At 40.0% G+C, this 16,749-nt stretch overlaps 2 protein-coding genes across 2 annotated transcripts; both read right to left on the minus strand.

Moving 5' to 3' along the window:
- Nucleotides 1-1,327: 1,327 nt before the first annotated feature.
- Nucleotides 1,328-4,023, minus strand: LOC137291818 (uncharacterized). Its single transcript, XM_067823353.1, has one exon. It carries the CDS (start codon nt 3,987-3,989, stop codon nt 1,734-1,736), a length of 2,256 nt encoding a protein of 751 aa, XP_067679454.1. The 5' UTR covers nt 3,990-4,023; the 3' UTR covers nt 1,328-1,733.
- A 9,871-nt stretch (nt 4,024-13,894) lies between these two features.
- LOC137291300 (uncharacterized) lies at nt 13,895-15,355 on the minus strand. The gene is made up of 3 exons (XM_067822601.1): nt 15,331-15,355; nt 14,430-14,491; nt 13,895-14,095 (listed from the first exon to the last, which is right to left on the minus strand). The coding sequence occupies exons 1-3, from the start codon at nt 15,353-15,355 to the stop codon at nt 13,895-13,897; spliced, it is 288 nt and encodes a 95-aa protein (XP_067678702.1).
- Nucleotides 15,356-16,749: the final 1,394 nt, after the last annotated feature.

Genomic DNA, 16,749 nt, shown 5'->3' on the forward strand with positions numbered 1-16,749 from the left:
TCTTATAGGACAGGTGATGCCAGCAACTAGGGAATCAGATATCGTAATGTGATATCACAGTGATGTCACCGAATGTTAGGATTTTGGAATCTGATAGCATACTGTCTGTTTGGTTGACGCCACGCTCAGTAGTATCCCAACTAATTGCAAACAATCGCGTCTAAACTAGACAACCCAGTGATTGACATCATGAGCACACAAATGGGATACGGAGACAAGTATCAGTCAAGTCAGTGAGTCTGAGAGAGTGAGTGAGTGTGTTAGTTTAGTTTTACGCCACACTCAGCAATATTCCAGCGATATGGCGGTGGTCTGTAAATGATCGAGTCTGGACCAGACAATTCAGTGATCAACAACATGAGCATCGATCTGCGCAATTGGAAACCGATGACATGTGTCAAGCAAGTCAGCGAGCCTGACCACCCGATCCCGTTCATCGCCTCTTACGAAGAACATAGGTTGCTGAAGATCAATAGTAACCCTGATCTTCATAGATGACATCGGGATCTGGCTCTCATAGCACAATGATGTCATGAAGGACAATTAAGGAAAACGTAATGATCGAGGATCCCTTTATTGGAATCTGACAAAACAGTGATGTCATATGGGATCATTTACACGATATCATTATAGTAGGATGCTGTAGCAGGTTATTTGAGTGTTGATCAAGATATCCGCATGTATGAAAATGAATCCAAGTGAACAAAATATTGCAGATGTTGGAAATCCTTTACTTTCAGGAATGTGAGTATACAGAAACTATTCATAGATATTTGAAATGATACATGATAACATTTCAGAATTTAAAGGTGAACTCCCCGTCTCCCTTTGCATAAATACTGTCAAAGCTTAACTTGGTCATTGAATACAGAAGCCAAATCAAACAAGAATGGAAAACATTGTATAATGTATACACCAAAGATTGGATACAACTTGACATAAAGATAAAGCTAACTGTCAGATTGTTGAAGTATTTCGTCCGTCATACACTCTTGTTTCTATTCTCACAGAACAGATGAGACTGATTTATTCTTCATTTATAGCTCGGATGTTGAAATCAGTGAGTGAGCTTCAATATACGTCGCATTTAGCAACATTCCAGCAATATCACGGCGGAGGACACCAAAATAGGGGAATCAAACCTGGATCCTCGGCGTGATGAGCGACAGCTTTAACCACTAGGCTACACCACCGACATCAGTAAAGACGTATCATAGATATACGTGGAGCTTTACTTATATATCTCGACTATTTTCTATATATTATTTGATCATATCAATTTATCAGCGACTTTGTCAACTAAATATGTTAATAATGAAAACATAGTCCAAAGGTTTATTCATACTGATGCAGACTTTGACTCCTTGTTGGTGGTTTTCCTTGACACTCGTCATTTTATGTGTTCGCCACTAAAACTTGCGAGGATCCTGAATAGGTTACGTATTCATACGATTGACGTACCAATACAGCGCCCAAAAGGGTAGTGCGATCTTTGGGGAGTATCTAATAGTATGTATTCTGTGTGGAATAAAATACACTTGTATATGAAATAAATATCCACATATCCTCACCGGTAAGCACTTGAAATAAAGCGAGCCAGAAGCGATTAACTGATAACTGTCTGTTGATCGAGGTGCTGATATGTGATCATCAACTGCAGACGCTAAGTTCAATACCAATACGAGGTTCTACAGTTTAACCAACTGACCAATGCAAAAACGAGGTTGAATAGTTTAAGCAAACTGTTCAACACTAACGCTGAGTTCGGATTTGTGAGGAATCAGTTTGAAAACTATCACTTCGGATGCCCGGTATTCCCCATGTGTTATGTACAACTTCCGGTCATGCGCACACCGAACAGACACTCCTTGGGGTCTTCTCATACCCGGTCGGTGTGCGATCAATGTTTGCAGAAACTGTCCCTCAGATGAGAACATGACAACGCGGTCATTGTAGTGGTCAGCGACAATGATATGCTCTTCATGGTCAACGCAAACGCCGTAAGGGAACTTTAGTTTTCCTTCGCCATATCCATATGAACCAAGCTGGAACAGGAACTCGCCGTCCATATCAAACACCTTCACACAATGGTTTCCCGAATCAGAAACGATTATGCGACCAGAGGCAGACACGCAGACATATCTTGGCTGCTTGAAGGTTGTCTGTTTCAGATCACTTAATCTGAAAAGAAATCGTCCTGAATCGTCGAACAGGAAAACGTCATGGGCGCCCTCATCGGTGACTATAATCCGCCTCAGTTTGTCGACAGCAATGCCAGTTGGGCATTTCAGTTCGGCATGTCCAAACATCTTCACGGTAGAAGCGTCTTTGGGCCATAGAGCAAAGCAGGCATCACGCCGTAAGGTCACAAGGACATGTCCATCTGGGGTCATCACCGATGCCCACGGCTCAGAGTGTTCCTTCCCCATGAACGTCTGACGTACACGGCCACTGCGGTCGTACAACACGACCTTGCTGTCAAGCATATCTGTCACCAGAACTGATTCGTTGTATACGTGGATGATGGAAGTAGCGCTCTTAAGTCCTGGAACCCCTCTTTGCTTTCCGCCAAAAGTGTTGAACAAAATGGCTTTCAAGTGTTCTGTTTGACCGGTATAGCGTTGGACTAAAGGTGGTGGTCGATTATAGCTCTGTCCTTCAAAGGACACACCCACATGCTTGTGTCTTAAGAAATTGCCATCACCATCCTTTTGTTTGTCACCCTTTTCATAATTCTGCCCATACTCTTTGTACTTTCTCTGAACATTTTTATTTTTCAGATTTGACTTCTTTTTATTTGGTTTGCTGGTGCTTGGTGGTTCCATCAGATTATAACGAATTTTTACATCATCAAATAGGGCCGTTATCTGCTTTTCAAGTTCATCATCATTGTACGTCAGCTTCTGAACTTTCTCTTCTACGTTCACCGTTGGCATTTCACGTTTGAGTCGCTTCTTAATCTCCGGGGTTTTAGGCTTTGTATGGGTCTCAAGCTCCATATTACTATCGTAGGCTTTGTGGCGACGTTTAGACCTTTCCCTGTTGTAGAAAGCCTTAACCCCGTATAGTAAAGATTTGGCAGTGTCTGATTTGTCAACTTCCTTAGCACTTGGGGTTGGTGACTCTTCACGCTTCTCAATGGCATCTGGACCCTCTTCGATTTTATCACTTTCGTTGTCAGGGTCAGGGTAAGAATATGACCCTTCAACTTCCTTTTCGCTAGCTTCACTTGAGCTGCTCCTTTCATCGTCTGTCTCGTCACTGTTTGGTGGTGGCGTGTCTGGGTCCTCCTCTTCTTCTTCATCACTGGTGGAGGTTTGCTTCTCAAGACTGTCTTGCTCTTGGCCACTATCGTCACCCGAGTGTGGTGATGTGCTGCTCATGAGAGAACCTTCAAGCACATCTTTGTCACCATCGGCTGCACTTTCCAATTGTTGACCTTCTTGTTTGTCATCATCGTCCATTTCGGCGGATGTGTCCATGAAAGATTCTTCAAACTCTACAGGTTCCTCTTCACCTTCACTTTCACTTTCTACTTGTTGTTCTTTCGCACGGTTAAAGATTGCTCTCAAACGTCCATGTTCCTTGTCGCAGTTTAACAACGACTTCAACCTGTCATGCTGTTGACCAGTCTCGCCCAATGGAACTCTTTCAAAAGCGTAACTTCTTCGGCGACCTTTGTCATGATGATGAAATAATGACTTCAGCACACCTTGGCTTTTGTCATGGTCGGCCAGTGACCCTGGATACAAATTTTCGTAATGTTTACCAGAAAGAGGAAACACTTGAAGACTGTTCCTACGAGGCCTGGCACCATGAAATAACGCCCCAGGGGAGTCGCCTGTTTTATCACGCTGAAATAACGACTTCAGCTTCCTGTGGCGTTTCCCACAGCTATCAAATGTCTCTGATTCTTGATCTTCTTGGCCACAATCACAAAGTGGAACCTTTTCAAGACTATCGGTTCCATGATTCAAAAGGTCCATCATTAGAGGAAGGTGTGCGTGGCTTGAAAAATACACGTGGAGTGATAATAAGTATGACTTTCATAAATGTACCAGGTCACACATATCCTCGTTCCCAGACACATTTGCATGTTTGTGTTTCTTGGCGCTCGGGCCCTTAAGGTCCAGATATAGTTCACTACATTGCTTTCACGTGATAAACAAACGTGTTGCAGTAGTGAATGTCACCAGGACATAACCGTGCAAAGCTGTGTCGTGATGATGAACAAAACATGTCCTTGTTGTTCAGGTTATGTCAATCATAGAAACATCATATTTGTTTTAGCAAATATCAGTTATCGTCCTTGATTTCATATGTCCTCTCACGCAGGTCAATATGAATTCAAACCCTTCATCTGTCTATCACGTTCGGGTGTTGTGTGGTGCTCGCCTGAATCACAAAGACCCGTTAATAATGTAGTTGTGATCTCAAACAGCGGAGTACTATTAAACTTCATGCAGCCCCAGTTCAAGAATGGTTGAATATTTATGCTCAACAAAAAGGGTTATTTAATAGAAGTAGTTAATAGAGTATATCATGATCCATATGATACTTAAATATTAAATATTAGGGTGGTTTTTGACTTTTGTGTTGAGCATAAGGTAAAATGAAATAAAGTTACAAGTCGCGTCAGTATTTTGACATTCATACAGACGCGTGCTTTTGTGCATCCGGGGGACTGTTCTATAGTTTGGATAAGCGTGTTAAACCATGCCGGAATACCCAAATCAGACATAGTTCACAGAATGCAAACCAACGAGTGTTTGTTCATCTCTTGAATGCCGAGGGCCTGGCAAACCAAACGGGACATGCTGGTGTCAGGAACCGAACGTCAGACCTACCCGACAGACACGCTAACCCCACAGAGGCTGGCAAACAGATCTCGATTCACATCTTAAAATAAACTCAACTTCTTGAACTTTTTAAGAATGTAAAAAGCGAACAGGACTGATAAGAAAACCGTACATGTTTCGAAACCATTTGTGATTTATGGTATAAATACCAAAATCAATTGCGGTATTATTACATATCCATGGGAGTTGAACGAAATGAACTTCTGTCTGTAAACTTGTACAGCGAACAGCTACGCAGCAAAGTGCCAGGTGTCACCCCTCCTTTAATGTAAGCAGAGATAAGCTTGTGGAGAGGGGATATCATAAGTGAATGCTGAGGTTGTGTGTTTTGAAACAAGGTAGAGCATCCTCTGATAAAATGATCAGAACTTCCTTTTGCTGAATGAATCACAAGGTGACATTATTCAAATTCACGAACTGTGAGCCTCATTCGGAAAACCCCGAAAACATCCTTATCGCAAGCATTTGTTATACATCTTTAATGACATCAGCACATTACATAGCATAGCACAGAAGTGTGAGACACGTGATTGTGTTATTCGTTAACGTTGTCTCCGTTACTCTGTCAAAACAAGACATTACACTTGTTCGTCTTGAAAACACGCGATGCTTACTCCATCTTGATACCCAGTAGAACAGACATGACACATAAATCTTGACACAAACGATAGGACACCTACGATGTGTTTCTGGTAGGCAGACAGGACACAGTATGTCGGTGCTCGATGGACGAGACATAACACATAGGCCATCAAGAAGACTCACAGTTAAGATACTGTTGCGCCATCCAAAAGATGACACATGCCACGTATGACATATTGGTTCTGCAGGGAGGCATTGACTCCATCTTGGTGCCCGAAAGAAACGACTATAATTCATTTTCAGAATATTTTCCTGCCCCGAAGGAGAATGGATCGAATCTCGTAGCATCTGTGAGATCGTCTCCTGAACGACTTTGATATATTAAAAGAAGTTTTGTCACATCATATCAGGCAAAAGGTTACATTCATATCAATATGCACACATATTTCTTTACCTTTGTTTTGCTTGTTAAATGTTTTAATGTACTTACCGTATGTTTATCTTTTATCACCACTCTCTGTATACACTACCATATATTTATCTTGTGTCACCACTCTCTGTAGACACTACCGTATGTTTATCTTGTGTCACCACTCTCTGTAAACACTACCATATGTTTATCTTTTGTCACCTCTCTCTGTATACACTACCACATGTTTATCTTTTGTCACCACTCTCTGTAAACACTACCGTATCTGTTTACCATTTGTCACCATTCTCTGTTAACACATACGGTATATGTTTATCTTTTCTCAACATTCTCTGTAAACACTACCGTATCTGTTTAGCATTTGACATTATTCTCTGTAAATACTACCGTATCTGTCACCCCCTTCTGTAATTACTATCTTCTCTGGGCTCATGGTGGCCTTTCCTGTACCAAACATGATTCACTGGCATAGTTAGAATATTCAGAAAGATTTTCTGTAACTATTTTCTATGTACAAGAAGGGCCATTTGCACAATGTCCAGGTATCGCTCGTGATGCAGCAAGGCGAACTTCGTCAACTTCTGATATAGAGCTATCTTTCATCACGTTCCCCTGACTGTGTGTGGAGGCATGTGGTTTGTTATGTGAATAAGAATGCTATCCATGCATGAATGTTAGAACGGCATGAGACTGTGAAATGAGACATGATTAACTTGGTCAGAACCTTCTGACAAATTAGTCACAATCGACTTAGATTGAACCGTAGGTCCATGAAGCACGTAACTTATCGCGGTGCCAATCTATAAAACTGTAGGGACGCGTGATCCCTCAATGAAACACAGATTTATTTGTTTGTTTGTTTATTTATTTATTTATTAATTTACGCATTATTTGGTCCCAGATTCAATTTTAAGGTTAATGGTTTAGGTCCACGAAGACATCGGTAACAATGCACAAGTGAGATTAAAATGTTATGTAATTACACTTGCGTGGTTTTATGCAATCGATACATACGAACTTGGCCTAAGGCCATGAGAACAGGCCTACACATGTAAGGCAAGGACACTCTACAGTCATTCCAACATAACCGACCTAATTATGGTTACACATACACCAAAAGTAAAATATTTAATATTATTAAAATGACATTCATTTCTTGAAAAGAAAAATCCAAGCCATTCAAAACCAAAAACATCTCACAAGATATTTTTGGTTTTCAAGATATGTCACCTCCAAATGAACATTTCTTAATCTTCTGTTACGGAGGTGAGAATTATTATATCCTTCAGATTTAATTTCTTCCTGTCGTGATACGCAAGTTAAATTCTGTTAAATTAAAGAGGAATATCTTTTATGTTGAAGCATATAAAAAGATACATTTTTAACAATAAGCTTGTTACCCCGAGCCTATATAATCAAATACTGTTAAGTGAAAACATTCGTGTCTGATGAAAAAGTTAAACGGAAATTGATGCGTTAATCCAAATGTGTTTATATAAACTACACACCATAATCAGTGAAAACAATAACTTTACCAAGATTACACACATTTGAACTTTTAAAATATCACAGTTCAGTTAAGTGAAAAATACACGATCAGTAATGCCAAATTTATTTTGGCGTCTCCCTGTTACAGAGGTTATGATATGACATGAAGTTCTCAAATAGAAGCATAAGCAAGAAGCAATATCATTAATATCAATTTGATAATTCAGAAAAGGTAATATCACTGTAATTCTAAAAGCTGCAAAGGCAGTATATGATGTAACTTGCAACACGTTACGGAGGTTATCACTGTAATTTTATGATTACACAATGACATTTAGAAAATGGTCAAATGCAACATATATCAAATTTGGGTTTTGAATTTCTTAGTAAAGTACAAATTCTAGTACTTTTATGAGTTGAGTCCCATCCGGGATTCGAACCTGCACCCTCAAAATCACCTAATCGCCAGCACACAAAGTCAACCACCTAGCCCGCTCAGCCACCGCGATTTTCACAAAAGAAAGGAAGTCGGACAACTGGTAGCCTAGACTGCAAGCTTTGCATACCCCTCTAATAAGCGTTAATTGGCACGACACCCACGGCCGAAGGCTATGACTACACAATGCCATCTAGAAAGTGTGGGTTCGAATTCCGGATAGGACGTAGCTAGAACAACAAAGACTAGAATTGGTACTTTACTAAGAAAGTGTAATCCCAAATATAGCATAATATTATGTTAAACTTGTCGTAAGAGGCGGTTAACGGGATCGTGAGTTTAGGCTCGCTGACTTGGTTGACACATATCATCGGATCCCTACTGCGAAGATTGATTCTCTTGCAGCTGTTCACTGGATTGTCTGGTCCAGACTGGATTATTTACAGAAGTACACCAATGAACTTTGTCATAAGCATGTTTTCATATTGATATACATTTACGCGATACAACTGAATACATAATTACGTCATCATAATCCACATGTGTGTAAGTGTTGTTTGCGTTTTTACGTCATTAATATGATTAATAACAACAGGCGGGAATCATGTCCATACACGTGCATCTGTGTCAGAATGGAAACTGAACGAGGTTGGATAATGTACAGATAATTATGATAATGTGGTAATCATGTATATCATTATCAGTTATGTATACTTTGTTAATGAATGCCTGTCCACCTCAAATTGGATGCGTTTACCATGTGACACACATTCTCCAATTCTGATATGCAGTATCATTATTACTGGTAGGTCGTTACTGAAGATGGCAAACATTCATGTGACTGAATGGTTATGTGAATGTTTCGCTTCGCTCACAATAAATGTGTTTCAATACGATATTTCCAAAGAATGAAATAATTTAACTGTCAATGCATCTCATCACAACAATGTAGACAGGACCTGCTGTCCCGTTCCTTGTGTTAATAAAGGTGACCTACTCCAGCATCGTGAAGTCATGTTCATTCTATCAACCACTGGTTTGACTTTGATGCTCAGTTATTTGAAGACTGCAGTGACATGAATAAGAAAACAGAATACCAACAAACGGAAAAGGGTGTTTTATTTGAGAAGCATGCACTGTAAAAAGTGGGTTAGATATAAATTCACAATATTCCTAAAATGTTGGTTGGTTGTTTAAAGCCACAGTCAGCAATATTCCAGCTATATAACATCGGTCTGTAAATGTTCGAGTCTGGACCAGAGAAAAAGTCGGTGATCAACAGCATGAGTGTCGATCTGTGCAATTGGAATACGATGTGTCAACCACGTCGGCGAGTTTGACCATCTAATCCCGTTGGTCGCCTCTTACGACAAGCATGGGCTGCTGAGGACTAACCCGGATCTTCCCAGGTTTCCTAAAAAGTAAACAATAGCATATACAAATAAACGAAAATAAGATTATATGCACAACACATTAACTTACCAAAACTAAGGTTGAGATACATAAAGTAAGTTTGCTTAGTTCACTGAAATATTTTTAATAAAACTGCGACCAGGGTTTAAGGTCACGCGTTCCGCCTTATGAGTAGGGACTGGTCAGTGCAAAGTACCTAGACCACTCGCCTGTCCCCTAGTCACATTTGACTGACCACCTGACCGTCGGCTGACCCTAGAAAAATGCAAGTTGCCTCCTGTGTCTTAGCATGATGCAGTGAAAAAGAGCTTGTTGAATAGTTCAAGCATCTGTGATAGCATCAGACAGAAAGCACTAGAGTGGTGAATACAGAGACCTTGGTCTAATCGCATCTACATAGAATGAAAGTAGAACTGCAAAATTCAGCTAAAAAAGACAAAATACGTCGGTGTTTGATTGGGGCTGAAAGGAAACAAGAGAGGCATAGTTCATCAATTTTTTATGTGTTTGATACTCATTACAGAGTTCTGTTTCGCACCCGAGATTTTCACTGTTTCCTCTCATATTTTCAGTCCCGTGCCTTTTAATATCGTGTCGGCATTTCTTCTTAACTCTAGTGTAATATTTTTACAAGTTCTCTTATAGTTTCGTTAATTACTTCGTTAATTATGCATTTCTTAACTCTTACAATATTAATTGCTAGCTCCTTTTAGGGGCATTTTAGATGTCGTATAGGTGAAGGCAAACCAAGTTCTATGGATAATCTACTTCTTTATTGTAACGAGTGCGACTTTCGATGTAGCTACCGTTACCAAGCATGTTAGTACCAACACCAAAACGTCGAGTCCTGTGTTGATATTCCATAGAACCTGTTTTTCATGTATCAACAGAATTTCGTGTCACTTAAATTATCATGTTTGTTTGTTTATTTATTTATACTACTCATAGACCTGATACAAGTTGCTGCAGAAAGAGATCTTTCATTGTGGACGTGTTGAGTAGCCGTATATATGTTCTGCACGATGGCTGGATTCAAAATGGAGTTGACTACTTGACTGACTACTTTTCAAGCGCCACTATTGCTTAAAAGGGACAGTATCCTTGATCATTTACACATACATGAGTGAAGTGATCGTAAAATATCTTGTCTTCCCCGTCAGCGCCGATGCTAGGAGTACACACTGCATGTTTTACACCAGGCAGCTTGTAAAACACGCACAAGGGCGCTGCATAACAATTTCAAGATGCCTTAAACCATCATTCTGTTGATTCACCTGCCTCTATCTCAACTCAGTTGTTAGAAGATCCAAGGAAGAAAGGAAAACAGTCAGCAGACTCCCGGGTAAACAATTCATTAATATTTTAGATATAATCGCGAAATAGAATTACATGTGCCTGAAGAAAGCAACCAAAACGAAATCAAGTTGGAAACGTCGACCAAGGGGTGTGCCGAAACATAAGCCAAAAGGATGTATCCAGAAAGATCGAAAGTGGGGCAACACCAAACACACTTACTCTCATATGTACAAATTGTAGAAAGAATGGTCAGATTCGCGGATTACATATACTACACACCAAATAACGGCACCGAGAATTACAACGGCCATTTGATCGTTGGTCGATGTGCCATTCATCTCTCGGTAACGCCGCATATTTGAACGAGAGGTTTGCAGAAAATGTAGGCCGAATATGGTCTACAACAAATATCGGGCGAAAATCTTCTGTAGTAATTTACTAACATCGTCGTATTTCAATAGCTCACATTTAACATGACAGTAAAAGCATTCAGAAATACATTTTTGTATCTTTTCACAAATACATTTTCTTAAATGGCGGCCAGTGACATATACTCTAAACACTTTAAAATATGATAACTGTCTTATTAAATGCCTTGACTATGCAACCTTGTAAAGATCTTGTGAGAGTCAACTGTCGGGACGATAGCAACGACAACAACAACTATTAAATATTATAGAAACGAAGTCAGAACGAGGCGCCATCGCCCATTTCCGGCAACGTCAAACGACCAGTTACAGCTATGTCATGAGGCCTAACGGAGGACGATTTTAGAATATAAAATAGTTCCCCATATGCCACACATATCTAGTTCACCATCCAGTCGGGACTGTTTACAGTCGAAAACATACTTTCCCTCTCTAAAGCAGTGATGAGACTGGTGCCTTTAAGGAAAGGATTGGCGTTTAGGCAATAACATCTGCTTTCCTGTTCACTGTCCCTCTCCGTTTATCTAAGACACTGAAGCTGCAGTCTACATAGTTGCTTGGTCATAATCGACTGACAATGATACACTGAGGGGTTAAAATCATCAGCGTGATGATGAAATGTTGATGATGAACTTCCTTGAAAGGACCAGTTGTTGTCATGACAAAGCAAACGACTGAACAAAAAGAAAAGAGAAGTAGATCTCGCTTGGAGAGTCATTGTCGTGGTTTCTGTCGGTACGTGCAATGACAGTACGAGAATGAGTTTGTTTTGACACTGAAACAGGTGAAGGTGTATGATTACTGTCAAAGTTCATTTATCTGGCACGAGGATCGATAGCTAGCGCGTAGCGTATGGTGTACGTTATCGTTGTGGTGTAAAGCTATCGGTGATCACACAAACTGCTGCTGCTCAGAAACTCCTTTCTAACAACCTTGAACTAATAATCTGACAAGAGGTGTCTCCCTTTGAGCAGAGGCCGCGACGAAGCTAGACATGAAAAGGGTTTTTCCAACACGTCAAATACTCAGTAAATAGCTATTCTGCTAGCCTGATCGGTATGTTTTTGAACGCGCGATGTAAAACTCTCTATTGTAACTATTATTGTGCTCTATTCATCCATGCTTCCCATTAATCACACATCACGGTTATGTACCGTGTATAGCACCACGGCCATTCTCTAACATCCGAGATCACCATCCAAATACTGTTCAAAGTGGCTTTTAGCAAACCTACTTACTCGAAACACCCACATATACATTATCCCATTATCCTATTAAGGCCTTGTATACTCTTTAAAAAAAGAGTGGAGGGGGGAGAGGAGGTGCTGTACTTTCATGGAAGTACACACGCACAAGTGTTGTCAAACTTTTCAAAGACAGACATCTTATGGACACACCATTTCTTTTCAGCACAAGCTCAAAACACATTGCACTGAATCTACGTGCACGATGCAATAGCCCCATCCACGTGTACGGTGTGTGTCATTCTTGATTTTGACGGTTTTCAAGAAGGTCGATAAATCAAAGTAGACTATTACTTTTGACACTCATCTTGCATGATACATGTGTGTTTGTTTCTAGCCGGGTTTGTTGGGGTTTTCTGTGGTTTGGGGGTGGGGGTGGGAGGGGGTTGGGGGTTAGTGAAAATCGTACACATACAAATTTCACTTCATAAAACCAATCATCTTTCAAGTGTGATTACTGTACAAACAACCATGGTCATGAGGTAGTGCAAGTCGTGAAGCACTCTCAAAACCTTTATTATTATCATATCAACACAGTGCGGTGTAAAACTAAACTCACTCATTCACTCGTATCAACACTGATTGACTCCCACAAATCATCCAATTGTTTTCAATCGGAAACTAAAGATGAAGTCCCCATACGTTTTTTGAGTGTATATGAAGAATAAAAATGTCTAAGTTAGGCTGCTCGGAATGTGGGAGAGGATATGTATGAAATCCTACTCTTATTTCTGTGAAGGAGAGAGGGCGAGGGTTTACACTACGTTTAGGAGTGCCCCAACAATACATGGTGGGAGACCAGAGAAGGGCGCCACATAATTCACTCATTTGGGGAGTCGAACCAGGGTCTTCCGCAGACACTTTAACCACGAGGTCAGCTCAGGCGCATATCAAGCCGTTGTTTTCCGTGCAAGTCTGAAATTATGAAACCTTATATTTTAGAAAGTATTGAGGGCTTACCAAACCTTTTCAGCATCAATCATGTGTAAGCCCGGTCTTTTATAACCGTAGCTACTACGCCTCAGGTCGAATCAATCCATTAAAAACCATGCGTCTCACGATGAAGCAACAGATATTTGTTAAGTGTTTCATCAGCACTCAAGTAGTTGGTGAGACAAAAATGAAGAATACAACTTTATGAATGACAACTGCTTATATATTGCTAAAAGCAATGTTTCAATATAGATTCTTACACTATTTTCAATGAATTTAGTTTTAGGCTCGTTACAATATCACTGTAATATCAGGGCTGGGGACACCAAGGCTAATGTTGAAAACTTCACACATTGAAGCCTGGCAGGTTGGGAAGCTTTATATTCAGATAGGAATGAGGGCATGCCCAACTTTCATTTTCAAAATTATGGTAAGCCTGGGCTTTTATTCATAATGGTAGCTACGCCCCTTGAGGTTACCCCAACGCCCCAATTTCATTCTAGAATAAGGTGATACCACGCTTGCCTGCCTTACCAGCTGTAAAGCAACTATTCTCTAACTATGTTTCACTAACATTAGTTTGGCCAGGACATGACCAAAAATGAGCAGACAATACAAACAAATCACAACAACAACCTTTTGGAACAACTAACTTATTTTATTAACAAAAAGGAAACACGAAAACAAATAAAGGTCATTTTTGTATTTCCCAAATATCATAACAAGTGCCTCAAATGTCCTAAAAATCGTTCATGAATGTTTTTTTATGGTTCAGAGTTCACTTGTTAGGCATCCTTCCTCTTAAACACACTTTTGATTCTTCTGAAGAAGCTGGCCACTCTAGACAGCATGGATTTCAGAAAGGAGTGGGGTGACTGGATGATCTCATCATCATCCAGATCGACTTCAACAAAGTCGGTGTCGTCCACGATGTACTGACCGGCGAGGGTGAGGGACGCAGAGGGGACTGTGCTGGGGGGCAGGGTCTAGTGGTTGATATAACTAGGGGAAGATAAATAATCACAGAGAGACATTGTGTAGGATATTTGAAATAAATATACCATCCCATTGAAATGTATGGCTGCCTGACTGAGTATACAGGTGAGAAGTTAATAATGATGCAAGCAGTTGCTAGGAATATGTCTTAACAGTTTGATTAGAGCTATATCATAGGACAATAAATATTGTTTTTTCCATTAGCTTGGGGAGTATGTCATCTTTAGTGTTTCGCTGAGGATGTTCAATGGCAACGGCTATCATAATGCTAAAACACTGCTAAACATTGCAAAGGGTAAAATATAATAAGCCCCCAACACATACTGAACATGGGGCGGGAAAAGGCAAAGAGGACAGAGGCAGGGGGAACCACATCATCCCATCAACTGCGAACAGAAAGAAGAATATGGGTACATGTGCAGAAGTCATTGCACAAATATGTAGCCTCATAGAAAATGCTTACTAGTTAGGTTGTTGTTAGAGCACATTTGCCCAATGATGATTTCTCAAAACCGTATCTGCAAATAAGTGGTGTGTGGAAGAGATGACATGTTTGCACACTGATGAAACATCCAACTGTAGGTAGCAATATCTATGATTCCAGAAATACTCGACTTAACCTCGGACACAAATCGTTATAAACATCGAGTCCAGCTTTGTAGAAATGCGTTACAATATGCGACTCGCCAGGCATTACACAAATAATGACGGGTATGTCCATGTAAAGTGTGCCGTAATGTGCCAGCCCGAATGTAACTTGCCGCTGTCTCTGCAATGTACTGTTGTGAATTTGGCAAATAATTGATGATAGAGATATTTGAAATCGACAGTCAAGTGTGAAAGGATTCTAAAAATTCTAAAGGAGCAGTCATCAATGAGCAACATACGTGTGTCTCTCGAAACGTCAAAAACTCGACAGCAGTAGATCTAACACCTGATACTCTTAGTCTTCGCTGTTTTTGAAGATGAGCTTTCATTTAATTAATTTTTTTATCCTTGTGTTTGGGTGCATTTATCTGAACACAAAACCCGAAACTGTTATTCCGCCATACAGACATTGTGCGGGTCATTGCGGCTGGTCATATACCATTATATTTGGTGTTACCACGTGGAAACAACCTTGTTACGGCTTGTAACCTGGGCACATATGTAGACTACACTGTCACGCCATCTTTGTTTACACTGAATACGATTAATACAAAAAAAGGTGTTAATAGAATTGTACCTTGAACATAAGTGCTCGCATTCATGGTGGCTTGTTCAGGTATACAACAGTTGGTATGAAGATGCAGCTTTCAGAAAAGCAAAACGATTCAGCAACAACAATGGCGTCGATTTGACTATGTGTAGCAACGGTCGTTAGGGCAATGTCGTTAGGGTAGACAACCGAGTCTCGTGAAGTATCAATTACGCGAGATTATAGGAAAATGTGAACTGGTTTCCGTCCTCGTTTACGTTTTAATTTGTAAGGCTGTAGAGACTGGGCTCAGTTTGTATCTTTATGAAAGAAAAGGAGAAGAAAAGATGTTTCGAAAAAAGTAACTTGGGATTTTTTTCAGTACATTATATGTTTTAAATTAAATTGTTGCGGACACCAAATAAAATATTTTAATGACGGTATGAGTTTAGTAACGTAAGGTCTTCATTTCGTGGATCGTATATGGGCAGTTGAATACACAGAACCTCAGAACCAGTGTGTTGGTATGGGCTGGATGTGCTCGGTGGTAGCTTTGCGAGTTGTTATTCCAACCAAGTGTTAATAAACAAAAGGTTGTATTTTCCGGTCAAAGTTGATATCAGTATACCGTTTCTTCCAGTATATAGCGTCGCCTTTCGGTCTGTCCAATCGAAGATATATTTGAAGGTGCTGTTGAACGTCCTTCGCTGATTGTGTCTAAAGTGGGTTAAATTGCCGCAAGGAGTCAAGGGAGACTACTCTCGATTATTCACGTGTGATACAGCTAATAAGTGAAGTGATTACAAAATGTCCAGTCTTATAGATATTAGGCTATATGACAGCACATCAATATAACATGTTTTCTGCCCTCCATTAGTCAACTTGTAAAACACTTGCCCGGAAGACAGGCGATGGAAAATGTTTCGTCTGTTAATTAGTTGACACAGTAGAACAAGTTCAAAATATCTGAAAATGACTTGGTTTAGCCGTATCTCTTGCTGTACTGCTATCGTCTAGTTGGTAGCAGACCCACGGAACAAAGGAAAACACACTGGGGTGTATACCATTTATTAATAGTTATTTGAATAAGAGCGATTTGAATAATGTCGAGGATGTACCACTTCCTTCTTGTTTGTCCGCTGTACTCCGATCTCAGAAGGAAATATTTACCAAATCATTTTTACTAATATCCAAAAGCTATTAAATTCATTTCATTACTGCCACGTACAAATAACATAATACTTCAGAACTCATCAATGTTTATATACGAACTGGTGCCAGAAACAGTCCTCTCCTTGGAAGATATAGAGAAATAAACTTAGAAAGGTCTGGATATGCCAGTATAAAAGTCAATCGAAAAGGTGTATCACAAAATAAGCTAAAGTAACAAAAAAAAAAAGAAAGAAAGAAAAGAAACGGGGAAATTGTATATTAGGCGGGCACCAAACCACCTCATCTCACAGCGGC

The sequence above is a fragment of the Haliotis asinina genome, chromosome 7 (assembly GCF_037392515.1).
Source record: "Haliotis asinina isolate JCU_RB_2024 chromosome 7, JCU_Hal_asi_v2, whole genome shotgun sequence".
Taxonomy (NCBI): domain Eukaryota; kingdom Metazoa; phylum Mollusca; class Gastropoda; order Lepetellida; family Haliotidae; genus Haliotis; species Haliotis asinina.

Excerpts from the sequence above, each read along its gene's own strand:
- LOC137291300 (XM_067822601.1), bottom strand. The coding sequence starts at position 15,355 with ATGAATGCGAGCACTTATGTTCAAG. Across the intron at positions 14,492-15,330 it reads TGCGAGCACTTATGTTCAAG|TTGATGGGATGATGTGGTTC; the intron begins GTACAATTCTAT and ends TTCTGTTCGCAG. Across the intron at positions 14,096-14,429 it reads CTTTTCCCGCCCCATGTTCA|ACCCTGCCCCCCAGCACAGT; the intron begins GTATGTGTTGGG and ends ATCAACCACTAG.
- LOC137291818 (XM_067823353.1), bottom strand. The coding sequence starts at position 3,989 with ATGATGGACCTTTTGAATCATGGAACCGATAGTCTTGAAAAGGTTCCA.